Genomic DNA, 21,247 nt, shown 5'->3' on the forward strand with positions numbered 1-21,247 from the left:
TGCAGGAAACAATACAATACAAGAAACTCTGAAATACATGTATAAAGAGTTTGCTGAAGGAGGCCTCAGTCTCTTCTCCTTCTACTGCAATCGAGACGTCTGTTTAAACATAATACAAGAACATCATTTAAATGCAAACTAGCATCACATTATTATTGTTGTTAACATAAGTAACGCTGCTATTATGTTAATATGTTTTATTATAATTATTCTAAATGAACATAAACACCCTGATTGCATCAACCATACAATATCATTATAAATATTGCATTGCGTTTTTCATCAGCGATATAACTGCTGTAGACAATGTGCAATTTTCATTTGTGCTTATTTAAGCATACTCTATTACACTTGTAATGTTCTGTTTTATCAAAGACTATATAAAGGGACTTTTGTAATTTGTAAATTGTGCGCGAGACCTCCGGTAGCTGTACAAAAATAGTCCGTTATTCTGACTGACATTGCAAACTGGTATTTCTTATCATATTGTTTTAATTTACCATCGTAATCATAAACACACTAGTTTGTAGCGCAAATGCTTCTACCGTTTAATAATTCAGATGTCTCGTGCTTTCACAGAAAATAGCTTACTTCCACGTTGAAAAATAAGGTGGAAAGAGCGGTGGAATAAAAATAGAAAACTGGATAGAGATTTAAAACTCTTTAATTAATGTTTTAAAATGTAGTTATGCATCACAATAAAATAATAAAGTCATAAATTTAATTTTCACAACTTAATCTGGCAACTGCATCCCCACTCAGTACTTTAAAAATGTAGTTTGATCACATAAAAAGCATCCAATGAAGTTTTAGACAAAACTCGAAGACAAAAAGTTTGCACACATGGTAAAGATTGAATACAATGAGTTGAGAAATTAAAAAAAAGAAAGACAAAAAAGCTAACCTTATAAAAACTAGATATAACAGAATACTTTTTGAGCTTGTTAAAATGAATCACACAGGAAAATGTTTGCATTAAGCAAATTAATCACTTTAATAAAATAGTTTGATTAAACAATCTGACAATAGGAAAATTTATTACATTTCATTATTCTAAAACACATTTAAGACATTATGAGATAAATAATCAAAATCGTTAAGACTTTTAATATCACATGGCAACATTCATTAAAGCAGTTAATCCAAATAATGACTGCCACCGGATGAAAGCAGAGCTCTTTAGAACAAGCCAGATATTACTAACAGGTAATACACTTTCCTTCTTACGAGTAATTAGAAGGCAAACAAAAATAGATATTGCAGTTTTTTAAGATTAACAGTAATCTGTTTGTTATTACATTATGGCATAACAAATAGCTATCTTTCAAACAGCCTTGGCTAAGAAATCAGGCCATTATTGATTTCTGAACATGCTGCAATTTCATTTCGATCATAACCACAGTGACTTGTGCCTTAATTTCAAGTAAAGCATACGGCCCTCCAGTGTTTTACACGTTTAACTGCTGATTTAGGGGGAGTGATGGAGGTTTGTTAGTATAACTGGCAACGAAATTTAAGCCCTTCCCATCATTAGACGCTTAACTATTGAGGTTGTCGAGTTTAAAATGCATCATGCTTGATCTAGCTGCAGTTACTTGATATTCATATAAGACTGAAGTGAAGATCTTCCTCATGTTGTTGGGAAGATAGCAGTGCAACATTTCAAATGAAGAGCTGCTAGTGACTGTAAACGGACTGGAATGAAAACCACTGGCGATCCTGCAAAGCCCTGAAATCACATGGCATAAAATCTTTCATGACAAAACAAAAAAGGGGGACGCAATTAAACATTTATATTTTTTACACCAAAGTTAATACAAACTTTAAGTACTATACAACAATTTTCTATTGTATATACACATTTTTGAATACGTATGGATACATATTTTACAAACGCCATTAGGCTAATATAATTCTTGGTTAGGTCTAGCAAGAATTAGGACAAAGCAAAATATCCATTCATTTCCTAAATTCACTTTTGCTGACTGAAATCAATCCTTAAGTAGGAATCTGACATAAAGATGCAGTAAGGGGGCAAATTTTATGAAGAAATGTATGTCATATTTCATATACCCCAAAAACAAAAGAAATTTCAGAAATGATATATTGTATCATGCAAATGAAGCCAAATTTTAAATATATAGAGTCTGTAGGTAAGCTAGAAGTTAATTACGAGTAAATTATAAATAATTTTTTGTGGGTTAATTGCTCTGAAAAGTGTAAATATTCTGGTGGTATAAACATTTTTAACAGTATGACTTTGGGGTTTGATTCATTTTTTAAATTATTTTTAATGTTTTTGATAGAGGTCTCTCTTACACTCAAAAGTCCACATTTATTTGATCAAAAATACAATAAAACAGTACTTTCTATTTGAATTATATTTCAAAATGTAATTAATTTCTTCAGAAATTATGCTGATTTGCTGCTCAAGAAATAAAAAAATAATAATAATAACCACAGTTTCTACAAAACAGTTTTCAACATTGATGATAATAATAAATATTTTTTTAAATATAAAAAACATTTATTAAAATAAAAATATTTATTATTATTATTGTTGTCAATGTTGAAAACAGTTTTGAAAATGGCTGAAAATATTTATTATTATTATTATTAATGTTGAAAACAGTTTTGAAAACGGTTGAAACTATTTATTATTATTATTATTATTATTATTAATGTTGAAAACTGTTTTGAAAACAGTTGAAAATATTTATTAATATTATTATTATTATTGGCAATGTTGAACACAGTTTTGAAAACGGCTGAAAATATTTATTATTATTATTATTATTATTATCAATGTTGAAAACAGTGTTGCAGAAATCAAAATATTTCTTTTGATTTTGGGATGAAATATGACATTTGTTTTTAAATGAGCCTGTTCCAGTAAATCCTACATCATAACCAAAATTAGGATACATTTTTTCAAAGCAAATGTTTCGTATTTTTGGATCAATAAATTGCATATGCAGACATCTGATCTACGCTTTAAAATGCCCTCAAACAGTGCCTTTAAAACCGTAAAACCACAATGGCTCAGTAAACCTCAACTCTTTGGAAAGAGTCAACATATTTTATCGATGGGAAACACGTTTATTCTTCTGTCTTTGGTAATCCGCACATGATGATTACGAGAATATAGCCACTTTTCTTCACCAGAGCCTCATAAACATGACAGCCAATCATGAGCGACGGCCCACTGTCTCTGCGCTCCTACGCCTGATTAAGATCTAATATTTTCCTGCTCTATTTACCACAGAGACAGATTGAGTCACAATCCATAGCTGACTCAGAAGAACTGACCCACATGAATACCTCACCTCATGGAATGACAAACTTTCAAGAGCGTTAGTTCATTAATGAATGATAAATACAAAACCAATCAGCTCTATTCGACTATTATTTGACAAGAATGAAAGAAGCGAGCTCTCTAAAGAGAATCATTTTGGCTACATGTGTGCTTGACTGCGCCGTTCAGCTCAAAGTCTGCGGTTACGAAGCTGGATTCTCACAGTGCTCTATCAGCCGGGGATATTAGACAGGGGTCTTGCTGCCATATAACATCAGTAGGTTTGTAAAGGAGCAGGTGGAGTGCTGTGGTTGCGGTCACCAGCGAGAGCATCTGTCCCGTCACTGTTCTACAAGGCAAAGAGATTGTCCTCCGTCTGCTGTGTCCTCCTGCGGTTGCTGCTAGACGCGCTCACTGGAGGTCTGGGCTCTCCGCCGGGGGCCAGCGGTGAAGCCTGGTCTGCGACTTTGGCCCGCTCCTCTAAGAACTTGTCGAACTCTAAAGAGACATCAGGAGAACAACTGTCAACTGCATTCATGAGTTAAAAGCCTGCCATGAAATAATTGTCCAAAAAATCTATTCGTTCCAAATAGAGCTGTTTGTTAAACCTTTAGATGAATGTGAACTTAGAGTCCTTAGAAATTTTGCATATCAAATATGATACAGCAGGCTTTATATAGGTAATGCAAATTTGAAATAGTATTTTAATATTTCCGTAATGTACCCTTATACAGGTAAATCCAAATTTTAAGCTCTCACACTGTACCTTCACTCGTGACTCCTTCCTCGGCCTCTTCACCCTTCTGTTTAAGAAAGTAAAGAGAATAAAAATTATTAACTCTTCAGACCAGTCAGTTTCCTTACTTATACGCCACATTGTGCCATATAAACACAGAATGAACGAGTACCTACCATTCAAGAAGTGGCTGGAAAACCACTTTACAGCGTGATGTTTTTATAAACAAAGGTACACATGTATGTATGCATTTTCCTTAATATTTATGACGATAGATCAGTGTTGGGGAGAAACTGGCTGAAAGTGATGACTCTAACTTTACTAAGTGTGACTATAGTTAAGTTGTTTTTAAAATAGTCTAGCTTTTCTGGTAACATCCAACAAATACAACTAAGTGTAGCGTGACCAAACACATTCACTCGTGTTAGATGTAGTTTTGAGAAATTATTTTATTTCAGTATATCAGTCGGTTCTGTCTTCAATGAGGACCAGTTCAATGTTTTTTTTATTTTTTATTTCTACTCTTTAGATTTGCCACAGATCAGCTGTATGTAAATTTACACTACTGTTCAAAATTTGGGCTTGGTAAGATATTTATTATTTATGAAAGTCTCTTATGCTTAACAAGGGTGAATTTATTTGGTAAAAAAAACAAACAAACAAAAAAAACAGTAAAATCAGTAATATTGCAAAATATTATTGCAATTTAAAATAACTGTTTTCTATTTTAATGTATTTTAAAATATAATTTATTCCTGTGATGCAAAGCTGAATTTTCAGCATCATTGCTCCAGTCTTCAGTGTCACATGATCTTCAGAAATCACTCTAATATGCCGATTTGCTGCTCAAGAAACATTTCTTATTATTATCAATGTTCAAATCAGTTGTGCTGCTTCATATTTTTGTGGAAATCATTGATTTTTTCTTTAATGAAGTGCATTTATTTCAAATAGAAATGTTTTGTAACATTATAAATGTGTTTACTGTCAGTTTTGATCAAGTTAATATGTCCTTGCTGAATAAAAGTATTTCATACAAAATAAATAAATAAAAATCTTAATGAATTCAAACTCTTTGAACGGTAAAAAAAAACTAAAGTGTTTTTTTTTTTTTTAATGCTATATTTTATCTGACAATTACCTAAAAGACACATACACTTAAATAGCTTCAATGTAATTGTAACTTGTAGTCTTTCTAACTACTTTTTCAAAAACAAGGGCAACTTATTGGACATGTTTGGATCAGCTTTGTCAGCAAATGCTCACATTCTTCTGTTTTTGAAAATTTGGTAAATTTGTATGAATTTGGAGTTTGTTTAAAATTCTATGCAATTCTGTTTAGGTCCAAGGTCTTATGACTAAATAAGTATTGGCTATTTAAAAACAATCATCTCTCAGTTTTATATCATAACAACTTTTCGGAAATTCTGAATCCCTGTAGTTTGCGTCAAAGTAACTTCCCCAACACTGTTCAATGGACATATATCACATCACATCACATTTATTGACTTCAACAAACTACACAGTTATTTGAATACCGGTACAAACACAACTCCGTAAGAGGACGTATAACAACAGATGAGAGAAAGCATCCGGCACCAGTGAACTGCAACATTCAACAACATCACTCTTCTGTGCATCTGAACATGTTCCTCCAACACCACAGGCTGGAGCTTTACGGACATCTTAAATTGCTAATAAATTATCCCTAGTTAATGTTCATTAGTATCATGTGAATGAGTGGCATATGGTGGGCTGACAACGTGATTGGTGGAAATGAATGATTAGTATACTACTGAGGTGGAGAAAAAAAAAAATTTCAGAAAATAGAACCAAACAGACTTGGTTAAATGAAAGCGAGTAAGACGACGTAATGTTAACATGGAAACAAAAACATAGAGAATGAAATCAAGGTAAAGAAGTCTCACCACATCAGCACAGAGCCACTCCTCAATGTCATCCATGACAGAGGACTGCGATACGGGGATCTATGGAGCAAAGCCATGGACAAACCAAAGACCCCCAAAGCCACGAAAGAACAAAAAACACCCCCGACAAACAAAAACACAAACAATAAAATCACCAGAAGGTCTGAGAGGAAAATAACAACAACAGAAAAATGCAATCAACGTCAAACCGAGCCAAAACACACACGCCACACACTCTCTCACACACACACGGCTTGCACATAGAGCTGGAGCAACACTGTTTCACATGCTGTGACAGTGAACAATGAAAAGACACTGAAGGAGAGATGCAATGTAAAGCTTCTGAATGAATAGAGAAGCGTTTATCATTAAGAATAGGATTATGGTGAAAGAGATTCTGTGAGAGAAGCTCCATAATCAGAGCTCGACAGCAACATGAGAACAACGGCACAAGAGCTCCCCCTACAGTGAACATTTCTCCATGTATTTCTGCTGGATGGGACAGAATTGTTTGTACTTGTTTGTGCATTACATTGTTTTTATTTATTTTTAAAATCAAATATAACTGCCACAAGAAGTTTGCAGTGTCATTTCTTCTATTTGTTAAGATCAAGATTCAAAATAAAAGTTTTTAAACACTACCAGTCCAACGTTTGGACAAAAATAATGATTTATTCAGCTGTACTGTGTTTATTTATTATGTGTATATAAACACACACACATACAGTACATATTTTGAAAATATTTACATGTATATACATTTGTATTTTATGTATTATATAAAAATATATTTAATATATAAACATACAATATTTTTCTTAAATATATGCATGCATGTGTTTGTATTTATATATACATAATAAATATACACAGCACACACACATGTATTATGTAAACAAAAACTTTTATTTTTGGAATGCGATTTGACAGCACTAAATATAATATAATATAAGAATAAAAAATATGCATTCATTCATATTTATTTCGTCCCAGGTTATATTTTTGGTTATTTTGGTTAAGTTAAATCTGCTAAACTACAAATGTGAGAGGTGAGGAGAGGAGTTTTTCTATGTTATTGTCAATAGTAGTGATGGTGGAGATCATGTAAATGGAAAGGCTCTGACCACACAGCTGTCCAGTTTAACATATGAAGAACCAAACTACTGGACAGCATAATTCACACTGACAGCGATTTTATTTACACTACCATTCAGAAGTTTCGGGTCAGTAAGATTTATTTATTTATTATATACTTTTATTCAGCAAAGATGCATTGAATTGATCAGATATTTATAATGTTACACAACATTTCTATTTCAAATAAAGGATGTTCTTTTAAACTTTCTATTCATCAAAGAATTCTAAAAAAAAACTATTTTCAACATTGATATTCAGAAATGTTTCTTGAGAACCAAATCAGTTTATCAGACTGATTTCTGAAGAATCATGTGACACTGAAGACTGGAGTAATAATGCTGAAAATTCAGCTTTGAGTCACAGGAATAAATTACATTTTAATATATACATTCAAATAGAAAACTGCAATTTTTGATCAAATAAAGGCAGCCTGTGTGAGCGAAAGAAAGCATTAAAAATTCCTACAAACGCCAAACTTTTGGACGGTAGTGCAATTTTGGTGTTCATCATACTGTTGGGTGCTGTAATGTTACTGATGGGCTGAACACTAAAACTAACATTCTCCTGTGGGAGACAGATCTTAATTTCCTATTGGTGTTGCAGCTCATCTGCATAAAGTTCAACTTTGTTGCACCACTAGACACGTCCACACTGCATCGTCAACAGTCACTGTTGCTCATGTTACCTGGAATCAGCAGCTCTCACTAAAAACGAATAACTTCAGGGAACTTTCTTACTGCGAATCTCTATCAGTGTGAACGTCTTTTGAAACCCTGAGTTTGGAGTATACTGAACACAGGATCCAGAACCTTCCATGAGCCGAGGGCCGGTTATAACTGTGTTAATTCATGTTAAAGTCCAGGGTCTAGTTAGTGTATGAAATAGATAAGATGAAATCTACTGCTTTTACCCTGAAAAAAGTAGGAGTTTCCTACCTGTGATGATCAATGAAAATGAGGTGATGAAGAAATTCACAGTAAAAGGGACAGAGCAAAGATAAAAGCCCAGAAATGGCCCTAGAGCCTCTCAAGAGTTATTAGATCAGAGATGTTGAGGAAAAAAAGGCTGCTTTTTCCATACAATGAAAAATAAAAAGCAAGACTTGTTCACCAATGAATCCTCTGCAGTGAATGGGTGCCGTCAGAGTCCAAATGGCTGATAAAAACTTCACAATTAATTCACAAGTAATCCACACCACTCCAGTTCATCAATTATCATCTTGTGAACAGAAAAGCTGCATGTTTGTAAAAAAACAAATCCATCATTAAAGGTGCTGTATGTAGGATTGACACCTAGCGGTTGAACTAGGTATTGCAGTCCAAATTCAAAATATTGGAGACTGTTTTTTTCACCCGGCCCCTCCTCCTCAGACTTGACGCACACGCAGATTGCCAGATTAACGACACCAACAGGAACAAGCGCACATGACGATGAATGAAATTAAATACGCTGTGTTTTCCACCAACTGGCAACCCGCGGTGCCGAAATACAATTGGGTAAACTGGCAGTGGGCGGGTTTCACAAACCATAACAAACACAGACATTCCGGGCCGGAATACACATTTTCAAAGGAGAATAACTGACTGTAGCATTGTTTTTCAGATAAACAAGTATGTTAACTTAGCATGTTTCTTAAATATCTGCAAACATATTATGGCATTTGTATGCTTTAGTAGAGTCAAAATCCTACATACAGCACCTTTAAGGCATTTTAACTGTAAACCCTCGCTTCCATAATCCAAACAATTTCTCCAGTGAAAAAGTGCCCTGTTGTCCTCTCACATCAAAATTTATATTCGTTTAGAACGGTTTTTGCTTGTAAACGGTGCTTCATCTGTGCATATTTCTGATATTCCTGATTTAGACAGGACAACTTTTTCACTGGAGAAAGCAATATCATGGACGACTCGTATTTTTGCCAAAGACAATAGTTTGACGTTGTCTTAATAATGGATTTGTTTCTTACAAACACAAGTTTTTCCATTCATATGATGTTAATTGTTAAGACTGGAGTGGTGTGAATTACTTGTGGGATTATTGTGATGTTTTTGTCAGTTGTTTGGACTCTGATTCTGACGGCACCCATTCACTGCAGAGGATCCACACTGTAAAAAAAAAAAAGAAAGTTGAGCCAACTTAAAATTTTAAGGCAACCAGATTCAGCAGATTTTTGAGTTTTCTCAACTTGTAGTTTTAAGTTTATACAACAAAAATTTGAGAATCTCCCACAAAAATAAATTGAGCAAACAAAAAAATCTGGTTGAAGCTGGTTGCACCAGTGAGCACTGGTGAGCATGTGATATAATGCTAAATTTCTGCAAATCTGTTCTGATGAAGAAACAAACTCATCTACATCTTGGATGGCTTGAGGGTAAATGCATTTTCATTTCTGGGTGAAGTTTTCATTTAAAAGTTCATTAGTTAAAAATCTATTTTCCTACAGAGAAAATGAGTGTAGTTTTTACTTATTTAACCTGACTGTTGCACTACATTCCTTTATAGTGCTTCTGTGGAGTTTGACAGCTGTGGTCATTATAAACTCTCATGTAAGAGCTGTTTTCTTGGAAAAATAACAGACCAGAACTTTGGAACAACATGAGGGCGAGTAAATAAAGCCAGATTTTTCATGTTTGGCTGGTCTCTTAACAGATGCGAGCGGCTCCTCCGCATATCAAATCAGGATCGTCGCAGCAGGCTGTGAGAGAGCGCCTCTCCCTTTTACTGTGGGTGTGTTTTAGTGGTGGTGGGAGGTAAGGGATGGAGATCGAGGTCAGGGCTGAGTGGACTGACGTGGGTGGACACGGAGGGGACAGTGGTTCTGGTGAAATCCTCACCATTCCTTGGGTAATGAGCCAGCTGTCTATGGGCTCCAACTCAGCGTTAGGACCTTTTACATTCGGCTAAATCAACAACAGAAAACACCTTACAGATGTGAAGAACAACAAAGCACCCACCACAAACAAATACACCTCCATCTTCAGGAGAAGCGGGTGTCATTTAAGGCAAGAGAAAGTAACTTTGAGTCAATGAACTAAGGTAGATGGAGTGGAAAAACAAACAAACAAACAAAGAGGGGGAAAAAGAGGTGTAAACTTTGACCCATGGGCTGATTGCTATGAACTGCACCTCTAAACCACGTCCGTTATGTAACCTTGGCCGATTTCAACACATGTATGTCTGGTACCATAGATACAATCAGTCTATAACGGTTTCCTAATATCACTCTTGAAGATTTCATAACAATTATTTATATTAAGTTTATTCAAATACATGTTTTTGTGTTAAAGTTAAAAACTGAGTTAGCTGCCTTTTAAACTGCCTTAGCAAACAGCACTAATAGAATAACAAGGAATCTCATTTAAGGGTCAATGAGCAGGTGCTCCTTTTGTGCCCATATCTATTCATTTATTCATAAATAAATATAAAATGATATAAAATACAAAAGATTTTCCTTTTCTTTATTGTGGACACTCTTATTTCTCACTGACCCTTAAACAGTGGTTCACTCTCAGAAAAAAAGGTATAACGCTGTCACTGGGGGGATGCCCTTTCATAAAAGTTCTAATATGTGCCATTTAGGGGCAAATGCAGTATAAAGTACCTTTTAGCTTGTGGTATCACCCCAGTGACAGCTTTGTAGAAACTTAGAACAACTTTTTTGGCATTAAGCTTAATGGTGGCTAATACCGAACATCACATTTTACTTCTAGCTACAATTATTGCAGAGGTATTTTGTAAGGAATACAATCGCACATCCCAATATGGTCTTATGAAGGCAGCAACTAATATTCTTTTAGCCAAACCAAACCTAAACTGCTCTGGCAGCATCCAGTCCAAATTGGGCATTGACAAGCTGTGGCATGTTGAAGGCTAATTGTGAATATGCAATTTTGTGTTTTGACACAAAGACCTGCCAATACATGAGTCAGCAAGAACAGGAGCATTTTTATGCCAAAAGTGACTACGAATGACATGCAAAGGCAGAAGACTAGAAATGTGTTAAATTTGCCATTCAAAACTAGTGCGAGTCCCCATCTTCTGAGAAACAGTGAGGTCTAAGTAATAACATGCAGTGATCAGAGAGTCTCGTGAGCCATTAGCATCACACAAAATCCAAACCCTTCATGACTGCACATGCAGTAGGAAACTTACCCCAGTCGCATTTTGCTGTCTGATGTCTAAAGCAGACGCCAGGCCCACCAGAGCCTGAGGTTCCTCGTATTTAACGCTGGAAATAAGCAGAGAAAATAGTTTATAGAGTTGTTGTTTTTTTATGTGGTTTGACTATAGTGGTGTGGAAATGGCACTCACTTTTTGCGCTGGTCAGCCAGAGAGCTGGACCTGGTGTGGGCGAACATGTCAAAGTCGTCCTGAGGGTTGTGAGCGGTTAGAGAGCTGAGAGTGCCGCTGACGCTGTCTGCACCCACATCTACCGGGAGTAAATCATAAACTTTTGTTTATGAATATGGTTTTAAATGAACTGATTTTAAGGTTTATTGGCTGTATTTAGTCTAGATTGTCATCCTAATTAAGATGTGCACGTGAGACCCTCACCAAGTCCTGCCAGCTGTGTGGAGAGAGATGCAGCAACAGCAGCAGGAGGAGCAGCAGCAGGAGGAGCAGCAGCAGGAGGAGCAGCAGCAGGAGTAGGAGGCTGCGGGGTGGATGTGGGTGTACGAGTGGGTGTAGTGCTGACCCGAGGAGTGACCACTGCTGGAGAAGCAGGGCCCAAATCTATTAGATTATCCTCCTCTGAAGCCTCATTCAGGACCTGTGCATTCACAACACACACTTAGTTATCAATAAGAGTGAAAACAACTACTACTTCACCTGTTATATAGTGGCATTCTAATAATATTTTAATACAGCTTAAAGGGATAGTTCACCCAAAAATGAAAATTCTGTCATCATTTACTCACCCTCAAGTAGTTCCAAACCTGTATGAATGTCTTTGTTCTGCTGAACACAAAGGAAGATATTCTGAAGAATGTGGGAAACAGAGCAGTTCTGGGGCACCATTGACTTCCATGGTATTTTTTTTCCTACTATGGAAGTCAATGGTGCCCCAAAACAGCCTGGTTACAAACTTTCTTAAAAATATCTTCCTTCGTGTTCGGCAGAACAAAGAAATTCATACAGGTTTGGAACTACTTGAGGGTGAGTAAATGATGACAGAATTTTCATTTTTGGGTGAACTATCCCTTTAATTCAGAAATGAAAAAAAAAGAAAGATAAGACATATAACAAGACATAGAGAAACAAGACATATAACATCTGTATAGGACAGGACAAATAATGAAGACAATAAGAAAAAATGGTTTTCTTTCTAGGGTCTAAATCTCTTTTAATAAGCAATGCATTACACTCAGCCATGGTTTACCACTCCACTTCACTCACATCTACATAACAATGATGCATCATACTTGCCTCTCTCAGCTAAGCATCATGCAAACAATAAATAAAAAAATAAAAAAACATGAGCATGCACTCAACAGACAAATATTATCATAGGGCATGTATGTACCATACAAGAAACAACAAAATACTCAACAACACTGAATACAGACAGTATTTTGTGTGTTAAGAAGGCAGTACTGCAGCATCAAACTCACCCCGTTGTTTTGTGCAGCTCTGCCTACTCTGTATCTCTCATACCTGTTAGAACACAGAGCGCCGGTGAAATATCAAAAACACTCGTCACAATGGAGATGAAAGAAATGTTAATGTGTTTTCAGACCCTGTGCGCTCTTCTCTAAAGCAAAGGAAGGAAAATCAAAGGGAAGCCTGAGCTGAGTGCGGAGACGTGAAGTCTGAGCTTCCTCAGAGCTGTCAGATAAAAGCTGACAAGGGAAACTTTTTGTGACGGACACCACTTCTCACCTCTCGAAGCGCAGGAAGATGTTGTTTAAATCATCGTTGATGTGTAGCAACTCTTCGGTGATCTCTTCGTTAGACACGCGAGAGATGAGTTCCACTACCCTGTGCTGCATGGCTCGACACGTCCTGTTCAGCTCCTGACACACAACATGTTATTCTTATTCTTCAGTCTACATTATTATGGAACATTTTCCCAGACGAGTACAGAAAGGACATAATAATGTACATACAAACCTATATAATGAACAGAATCATAGGCATGCAGTATATGAGGTGCTTGTCTATTTTAAAACACTGTATTGTTGCACCCTCTTGTGGTGATGTTTAGATTCAAAATATCTGGACTTTTTTTTTTTAACTATGGCCTTTTATTGCAGTGGGGAGTATTAAGAACATGGAGAATTTTGGTGAGAAGAAAGGAGAATGGGATGTTGCATGCTGGATTAGAACCCATATAACCATCATGAGCACCACAGCTCAATATGTCCGAGAAGCTATGCTAGCTGCTAGGCCACAGATCCATTGGATTTAGGTAAACTCTAGGTAAACATATGGCATCATTTATACACATATACTCTGTACAAAAGATTTGAGCGCAGTGGGAAAACTCTCAGACCTGGAGTAGTTCGAGATCAGAGGCGTCTTCTTGGCCTGGCACCATTTCTGTCAGCATCTCTGACATTACTTTAATATTCCCACGCACAATGTCCAGCTCACTTCTCAGCCTTGCGATCTGTACACATAAACAAAACGCTTCAGAATCAGCAAAAACAGTAATATTGTGAAATATTTATATAATTTAAAATAACTGCTTTTTATGTGAATATATTGTAAAATATATTGTAATTTATTCCTGATGCAAAGCTGTATTTCAGCATCATTGCTCCAGTCTTCAGTCACATGATCCTTCAGAGATCAGTTTAATATGCTGATTTGCTGCTCAAGAAACATTTCTTATTATTGTCAAATGCTGTAAATATGCCGTAATATTTTTGTGGAAACTGTGATACTTTGATACTAAATATTTTAAAAAATATATAAATGTCTTTACTGTCACTTTTGATCAATTTATTGCATGCTTGCTGAATAAGAGTATTAATTAAAAAAAAAAAAAATCTTAATGCCCCAAACTTTTGCATGGAAGATAGGAAAATGTTTCAGATTAAGTTTATTTCTAAAGCATTATTCACAATAAACTGTTCTTAGCTGTAACGGTGTGTGTACACACCAAAAGTGAAGCGAATATTCGTTTTTTCGTTCTCGCTTCAGATTACTTGCGCTGTGTTTTTGTGTCACTCGCACAAATAAAATCCTAATTTTCTGATAAAAACTGGACTTGTCAAAACGGACGTGTCCATAAATTCTTCATTGATTGGCTTGCGCGACAATGTGTCGTGCGATTTTTCCTCTCAAGTTCTTGCGCGGAAGACGCAATTGATGCATATATTGTGCGTTTGTGGCTATCGCAATTCGTGTCATTCGCATTGTCTGGCTCTAATTCGTGTCTGTTCGCGTCTTTGTATGTAATCTACTCGCGCAAATAATTAAATTTGCTTTTGGTGTGCTCGCATCATAACACCGTGGTGGCGCTGCGACACATAATAAAAGGTTGCTTTTTCATGTTAATCGGAGTTTTTGTCCTAACTAGCCATGCAAAATTTCTATTATAGAAACGGTTTCTATTTCTGCAATGTAGCGCCTGGAACAACAAACTATATGACAGTGATAATCTCAGGCACTGATTATGAGCTTTATTCTAAATTAAAAGTGTTTAATGTGAGTTGAATTTGAGTTTGCGTAACATTATAGCCATACTGCAGATAGTTTACCTCAGATCATGAAAATAAATTAAAGCAAACGTGTACGTTAAAACTGCGAACACAATACGAACCAACAAGCGTTTTCAATGACAAAGATGGTATCAGTCACTCAGTATGTACATTTAATGATGTTAAAAAGGTTTGATATTTATGAATTAGATTATAAACTTATCCATTTCGTTGCGAGTGCAGTGTGCTTCCAGAGAGAGCCCGCCCACACACAATTCTGATTGGCTGTGATATTTGATTGATTCTGTCGCGTTGCGTTTGATGTAGACACCCAAATTGCTTGTCACTGGAATCTTGTTGCGTTGCGTGTAGTTAGGACAGAGTGTAAGTCAGTTCATTGGTTTTGGAACAGGTTTTCAACACATTTCAACTTAGCACTGAATACAGCAAAGTCTATTCTGAAGTGAGTGTGACCTGCTCTGGGTTTGCTGTGATGGGTCCCGATACAGGTGGGACCTGGGTGGGGTTGAAGTCAGCTGTTGCAGCAGCTGCAGGTTTAGGGCCCGGTTGAGATGCTGTGCTGGGCTGAGCAGATGCTCTGTACTTGTGTGTGCCTGGATCTACCTCTGGGACTCCCTAGAATGACACACATGAAAGGATAAAGCGAAAATAATTGAAAACTTATTGAAGAACCCACTGCTAAACCCTGTGAGTGTTGTGTGTTTCTCACCCGCTGTGGTGTGTGGATGGGTGACAGAGCATCCAGGTCTGCCATGGGGAACTCAACTCCTTTCCTCTTCAGCTCCTCGTAAATGTGCACGACTCCAGTGAGGTCTGGGCTGCTCCTGAATGCATCTGCCCAAGCCTGGGCCGAAACACAAAGACAGAGAAGTGATCGGTTAATGTATAGTGGAACTATACAAGAGCTATCCCACAGGAAATGACTCCTAATTCACACCTAATTTGGCATTATCAGGTAAAGTTTTCAACCATTAGCAATACATGGTTTTTAGCAGGTAATGAACTCACAACTCAATGCATGTGCACACTGAATTTTGTTAAATCACTCTTGCTAATGGCCATTCTTGATAAATTTACAGTACACAAGTGGAAATCACTGAGGTCCAAATAGATGGAATAGGTTAGAGCAGGTTATTGATCAACTTTTTTTTTTTGAACCCTCCTCTGTTCACATAAATATTTAACGCATCATGACTTTTACAGTTTTACGTGACTTATTAGATACATATTTTAAAAATATCTTTTACTTCCACAAATTTTACCCAATAAAGTATTTTAGAGCTTGGCATAACTAGGAAAACGTATATGCATTCTAAATATTTTCATAGAGTTACAATAATTTTATTAATTTACATAACTTTTCCAGGTCTAGAAATGTAAAATTAGGCTTCCTCATATATCCAGTTTTTCAAGACAGTGGAAATCTTGGTTCTTAATCATTTTAAGACCCCCTTGGAAGTTTGCTGAGGCCTCCTATTGGGCCCTGGGCCCCTGGTTGAGAAACACTAGGTTCGAAAATGTTTATAATTGCTAAATTTGGCAGGAAATGTGCTCTGGATGTTAGGGATACACTTGTTGTCTAATAGTGGTAGTTATAAAGAGCACATTTACATTTAGTAATTTAGCAGACATTTTTATCCAAAGCGACTTACAAATGATGACAACAGAAGCAATCAAAACCAACAAATGAGCAATAATATGCAAGTGCTATGACAAGTCTCCGTTGAAAATAAGCAGTTAGAAAATGAATAGACAGTGCAAGTGTTAAGAGTGTCAAGTCAACAAATAGATAAAATAGAATTAGAATAGAGAGCGCTAGAGTTAAGATGGATTTAAAAGATGGACTTGATTCATTTGTTCTCAGTCAGCCCGAAAATGTAGTTAATGTAAATAAAAAATTAATTAAATAAACTAAATCAAATAAATAGACAATTCAGTGTGAAATTTTAGAGGCTGAAAGACCATGTAACCATTTGATTTGAGAAAATCAGAGACAACTGAATGCAGCTATGCACTGTGTATACCATCAAGGAAACTGTCAGCGATCTACTCTAAACTGAGTCAATTTGACAGTAATGGCTTCCAGTCAACTAGAATTAATGCAATCACAAGCAGCCTCACAGACCAAGTCCATCAGACCTAGTTTTCAGCCCCACTGAAAGCACACAGCACCGCACCCAATCTGAATGGAAATGCTTAGAATGCAGCAACGGCCATCAGTGGTGGTTTTATTGCAGAAACAAAGGAAGAGATCAGGAGGAAGTTTGTAATCTGGGTTGGGCTGTTCGCCTCACTCAGTTCACCTGAATCAGTGACAGCACTTTGTCCTGTACTATAGCAGGAGGGTTGGTCTTCGGAGTGATGATCTTCACCAGGACTCCTTCGATGAAATCTCTATTGGCGACGTGGACGTGAAAACGGTGGCCGCAGTTTTTCACGCAAGTCTCCAGCACCTAGTAAAGACAATTATACAAGCAGCTAAGATTATTGATTATTTAGACAAGCTGAAGCTCCCAGATGACCACACAAAAACAGGAGCATAATGCATTCAAATCCTCACAAAACACCTTCTTCAAATGTCAAAATAGCCTCCAGCAGGCCTGAAGGGGGGTTACAAAGTACTCAGTCGTCATTAACTATTAACGGTGCAAAGCACCAGACTAAACATCAGATTTTGCTCCTCCACCTTCATTTATGACAGTATGAACACAAGGGTTTATGTGAAAGAGAGAGAATGTCCAGCACACTGTCACTCACGGTTAGAGCCAGCATCACTTCACGGAAGTTCCTGTTGCCGTTGAGTCTCTTTCTCACCGCGCGCATGGCATCTTTAGGCCTGTGGAGGCACACAGTTTAGATGATTTGACAACAGCTTAAAGGCCCATTTTCACCAAGAATAACTATAACGATAACTATATTATCACACGCATAACAGACATTAACATTATATTTATTCTAAGCGTAAGCTTCAGTTATGTTCTGTCAACATTACAGCCAGCACTTTGTATAATTTTGATTGGCTGTCAATGTTTTTAACATTCATTGGCTGGGAAAAAATGCTCTTAACAATTGACCTATCGGTAAGCCCCGCCCCCCTTAGTTACTGTTGCTCCCTCGGACAAACAAACAGAGTTGCTCACTGTCTTTCAATGACAGCTACAGTGTGAAAACCTTGTCCCACGATGTTTTTGCACAATTTTGGACACAGAAGGCCACCAAATGGGAATTAAATATTCCATGGAGGGATTTATAACATATTTAAAAATAAATACGGTGGGTAACTCGAAGGAGGGTTTACAGATCACAATGTAAGCGGGAGAAGTCTCATATTACAGTCGGTCATCACGATCGCGGATGACAACATGCAGGATCAACACTGTTCATGTATCGCAGGGAATGATTAAATTAATGTACATTTAACCAGTTTAATATGGAGAGGCACTGAAATGTAGACCTTCGTTTATGTGTTTTTGACCTACACTGTACAAGACGCGAGAACAGTCCGCTATTTAGGTTTGTACGTTAGCATGGACTCACTAACTTTAACGTTAGCTAGTTTTAGCCAGAGATACATTGCTAAAGCACAAGATAACATTAACGTTCTGCTTGAGCAGATGAAAACTGTAACTTAATGAGTGTATGACAACCAGAAAATGAACGTTTTTGTCTTCATTTGTATTGGGGTGAATACTTAGGGACATTTTGCTCTGTTTTGTTTGGATTCAGGAAATGTAATAAAATAAATTATATCACCCATCCTCTCAGGATACCTGGAATCAGTGTTACGAGTACCCCAGACACATTGTTTTTCCATTTTTGAAGCATAAACCCCATAAAACCGATGCGAGCTTCGGATCTTCCAGTGTTTCTCTATGGCGCTGAAACCTAAAGATGTCCGAGTTCCGCTCCCCGTGCAGCTGATACTCGACTGCCATTGGCTAGTCTGCGTTCGAGGGGAGGGGCTTACCGATAGGTCAATTGTTTCTAATTGCGGCGTGGACTCCACTGTTCTCTTTTATTGTATTTATTTATTTATTTTTTTTAAAGTGAGATACTTACAGTTACATTAGCAATATTTTGGCAAATTTCACAAGAAAAAACAGGTCCAATGTCTATTGTAAACAATGTAACAATGTATAAATGCACATCTCACTCGGAAGTCACTTTTCAAATCGAGATTTCTGTAGATTAACATGGCAAATCTATATGACCAATTTGTGGGAAAATCTTTCGCCTTCACACAAAATTCCCAATCGCAGAGTCTGCCAGACTGTCGCGTCGAAGACTGATACAGAGGAGAAGAACTATCTGAATAAAGTAGTGCTATCAAACGATTAATCGCATCCAAAATAAAAGTTTTTGTTTACATTGTGTGTGTGTGTACTGTGTATATAAATACACACACATACAGTATATATTTGAAAATATTTACATGTATTCCCATGTATATATTTATATTCATATAATTTATATTATTTATAAATATTTTTAATGTATAAACTTATATTTTTCTTAAATATATACATGCATGTGTGTGTATTTATATATACATAATAAATATAAACAGTACACTCACGTATATTATGTAAACAAAAACTTTTATTTTGGATGCGATTAATCGCGATTCATTGTTTGACAGCACCAGAATAGTCATTATTTTTGTTTTCTTTGCACACAAAAAGTATTCTCGTAGCTTCATAACATTACGGTTGGACCACTGATGTCACATGGACTATTTTAACGATGTCCTTACTATCTTTCTGGGTCTGAGAACATTTCAGTTGTGTTGCTGTCGATGGAGGATCAGAAAGCTCTCGGATTTCATCAAAAATATCTTAATTTGTGTTCTGAAGATGAACGAAGGTCTTACGGGTTTGGAACGACATGAGGGTGAGTAATTAATGCCATCATTTTTTTTATTTTTGGCTGAACTCTCTCTTTAATAATTATATTAAACAGGTGTGAACAGGCTTTAAAGAGCTATTGATATGAACACACACTCTACTGAAGTACCTGTATCACATATTAACCATTTTTAGTTGTATTGCTCAGACTTAGGGTTAAGGATTTGAAGAAAGCCCTACAAGTAGCTACTGTAAAAGGTTGTTGTTGTGCATCACAAACATTTCTGTGTTGTGTATTTCAGCATGATTGGATTGACCAATCAGTATCCAGGATCATAACTATCCATTTTATAACAGGCAATTCAGCAGAGCACTCTGTGAGCTCTTGATAGGAATTAAAAGACTCAATTCGACTAGACACCACCAAAGCGCCACTGAAAGCCCTCTTACAAACACACTGTAATTCATTGACGGGAAGTTCATCAACTCAACTCCAAGCTTCGTTTTTTCCCATGGTGGGATCAAAGCTCCCATTTTGTCTTTTTATATGATTTCATAAGCAAGAACAACAACATGAGCTACTAAAAACTGAACTCAACGTAAAGACGATTTAACTGTAAAAATGAATAGTAGAAATGATGCTCAATATTGCACTATTAGTTAAAGAAGCAATCAGTATTTTTGATAAGGACTGTCATGAAGATGTCTGCCAACTGACTTGTCTTGAAAAGGAAATTTGCTCAGACTCAAATTGCATACTCCCTCAGTAGTACTTCTTTTAAATAAGCAAGTACTTCGCAACCACTAAAAAGTATGTTATATTTAATATGAATGAAATACAGATGTGTTCCATTTGCTAGGTTGTCATTGTCATGTGTGCTGCTTCACTGCCCTCACAAATCCTCTAGTAAAATGTTAATCAGATTCGGATCTCGCTGGAAGCAGTTGGTCATCTGGTTAGGTTTCACCTACTTTTTTTAATGAATAGTTTATTCAGACTCTTTTCACATACTGTTTTTCGCCTACTCGATACTAGGGAAGCATGTTATTTCGGATATAGCATCATGTACAGAAAAGTCTATCAGAGAGGAGGAACTATAGTAATACTCTCTTGCATTATGGGAAGCACAAAATAGCAGAAGTGAAAATCAAAACTGCATGGGACAAAATTTACTGGCAATTTGAATAATGAATACACTTTCTATCGATATTACAGCCTAAGACCGCACTATTCTAGTCCAAATATATGCTTAGTCTGGCATAATCTGCTTAAAGAGGCGTTTATGCAAATAATTGAATGCATCATTAAAAAGGAAGGAAGATTGTTTAAATTTTTGAAAACACCCACAACTTTGAAAGCAACAAGAAAAAAACAGCCCAAACAGAGTAGAGCACAACAGAGTCCTGTGTTCCCTCACACAGAACAGAGACAAGCCTGTAGCGCCAGTCTGACGACAGAGTGTATGAGAGAAAAAGAGAAAGTGAAGAATCATATGGAGCAGGAACAGCACTGTGACTCTGTGTAAAGGATCTGTTTATACCTGGTATGAACATTCATCTCAGGTGATCCAATCACAAATGGTCAGCCGAGACAGAGTTAGCAAATAAAACAGCACGTGTACTGTGACTACTTGTGACTG

At 36.5% G+C, this 21,247-nt stretch overlaps 1 protein-coding gene across 3 annotated transcripts in view; it reads right to left on the reverse strand.

Annotated features, from left to right (window-relative positions):
• Positions 1–646: 646 nt before the first annotated feature.
• The window catches only part of LOC131536729 (TOM1-like protein 2), a 33,301-nt gene continuing 12,700 nt past the window's right edge, over positions 647–21,247 (reverse strand). Inside the window, exons 3-16 of one of the 3 annotated variants that reach the window (XM_058769791.1) lie at positions 17,521–17,599; positions 17,067–17,216; positions 15,473–15,607; positions 15,217–15,378; positions 13,590–13,706; positions 12,977–13,110; positions 12,709–12,751; positions 11,651–11,867; positions 11,408–11,525; positions 11,249–11,324; positions 9,931–9,996; positions 5,960–6,019; positions 4,062–4,098; positions 647–3,793 (exon numbers count right to left, since the gene is read on the reverse strand). In XM_058769791.1, coding sequence (XP_058625774.1) covers positions 3,645–3,793; positions 4,062–4,098; positions 5,960–6,019; positions 9,931–9,996; positions 11,249–11,324; positions 11,408–11,525; positions 11,651–11,867; positions 12,709–12,751; positions 12,977–13,110; positions 13,590–13,706; positions 15,217–15,378; positions 15,473–15,607; positions 17,067–17,216; positions 17,521–17,599 — 1,543 coding nt within the window. In that variant the 3' untranslated portion in view covers positions 647–3,644. The remainder of the gene's footprint in view (positions 3,794–4,061; positions 4,099–5,959; positions 6,020–9,930; positions 9,997–11,248; positions 11,325–11,407; positions 11,526–11,650; positions 11,868–12,708; positions 12,752–12,976; positions 13,111–13,589; positions 13,707–15,216; positions 15,379–15,472; positions 15,608–17,066; positions 17,217–17,520; positions 17,600–21,247) is intronic. The other 2 variants (XM_058769792.1, XM_058769793.1) reach the window with 2 other exon arrangements.

The sequence above is a fragment of the Onychostoma macrolepis genome, chromosome 03 (assembly GCF_012432095.1).
Source record: "Onychostoma macrolepis isolate SWU-2019 chromosome 03, ASM1243209v1, whole genome shotgun sequence".
NCBI lineage: Eukaryota > Metazoa > Chordata > Actinopteri > Cypriniformes > Cyprinidae > Onychostoma > Onychostoma macrolepis.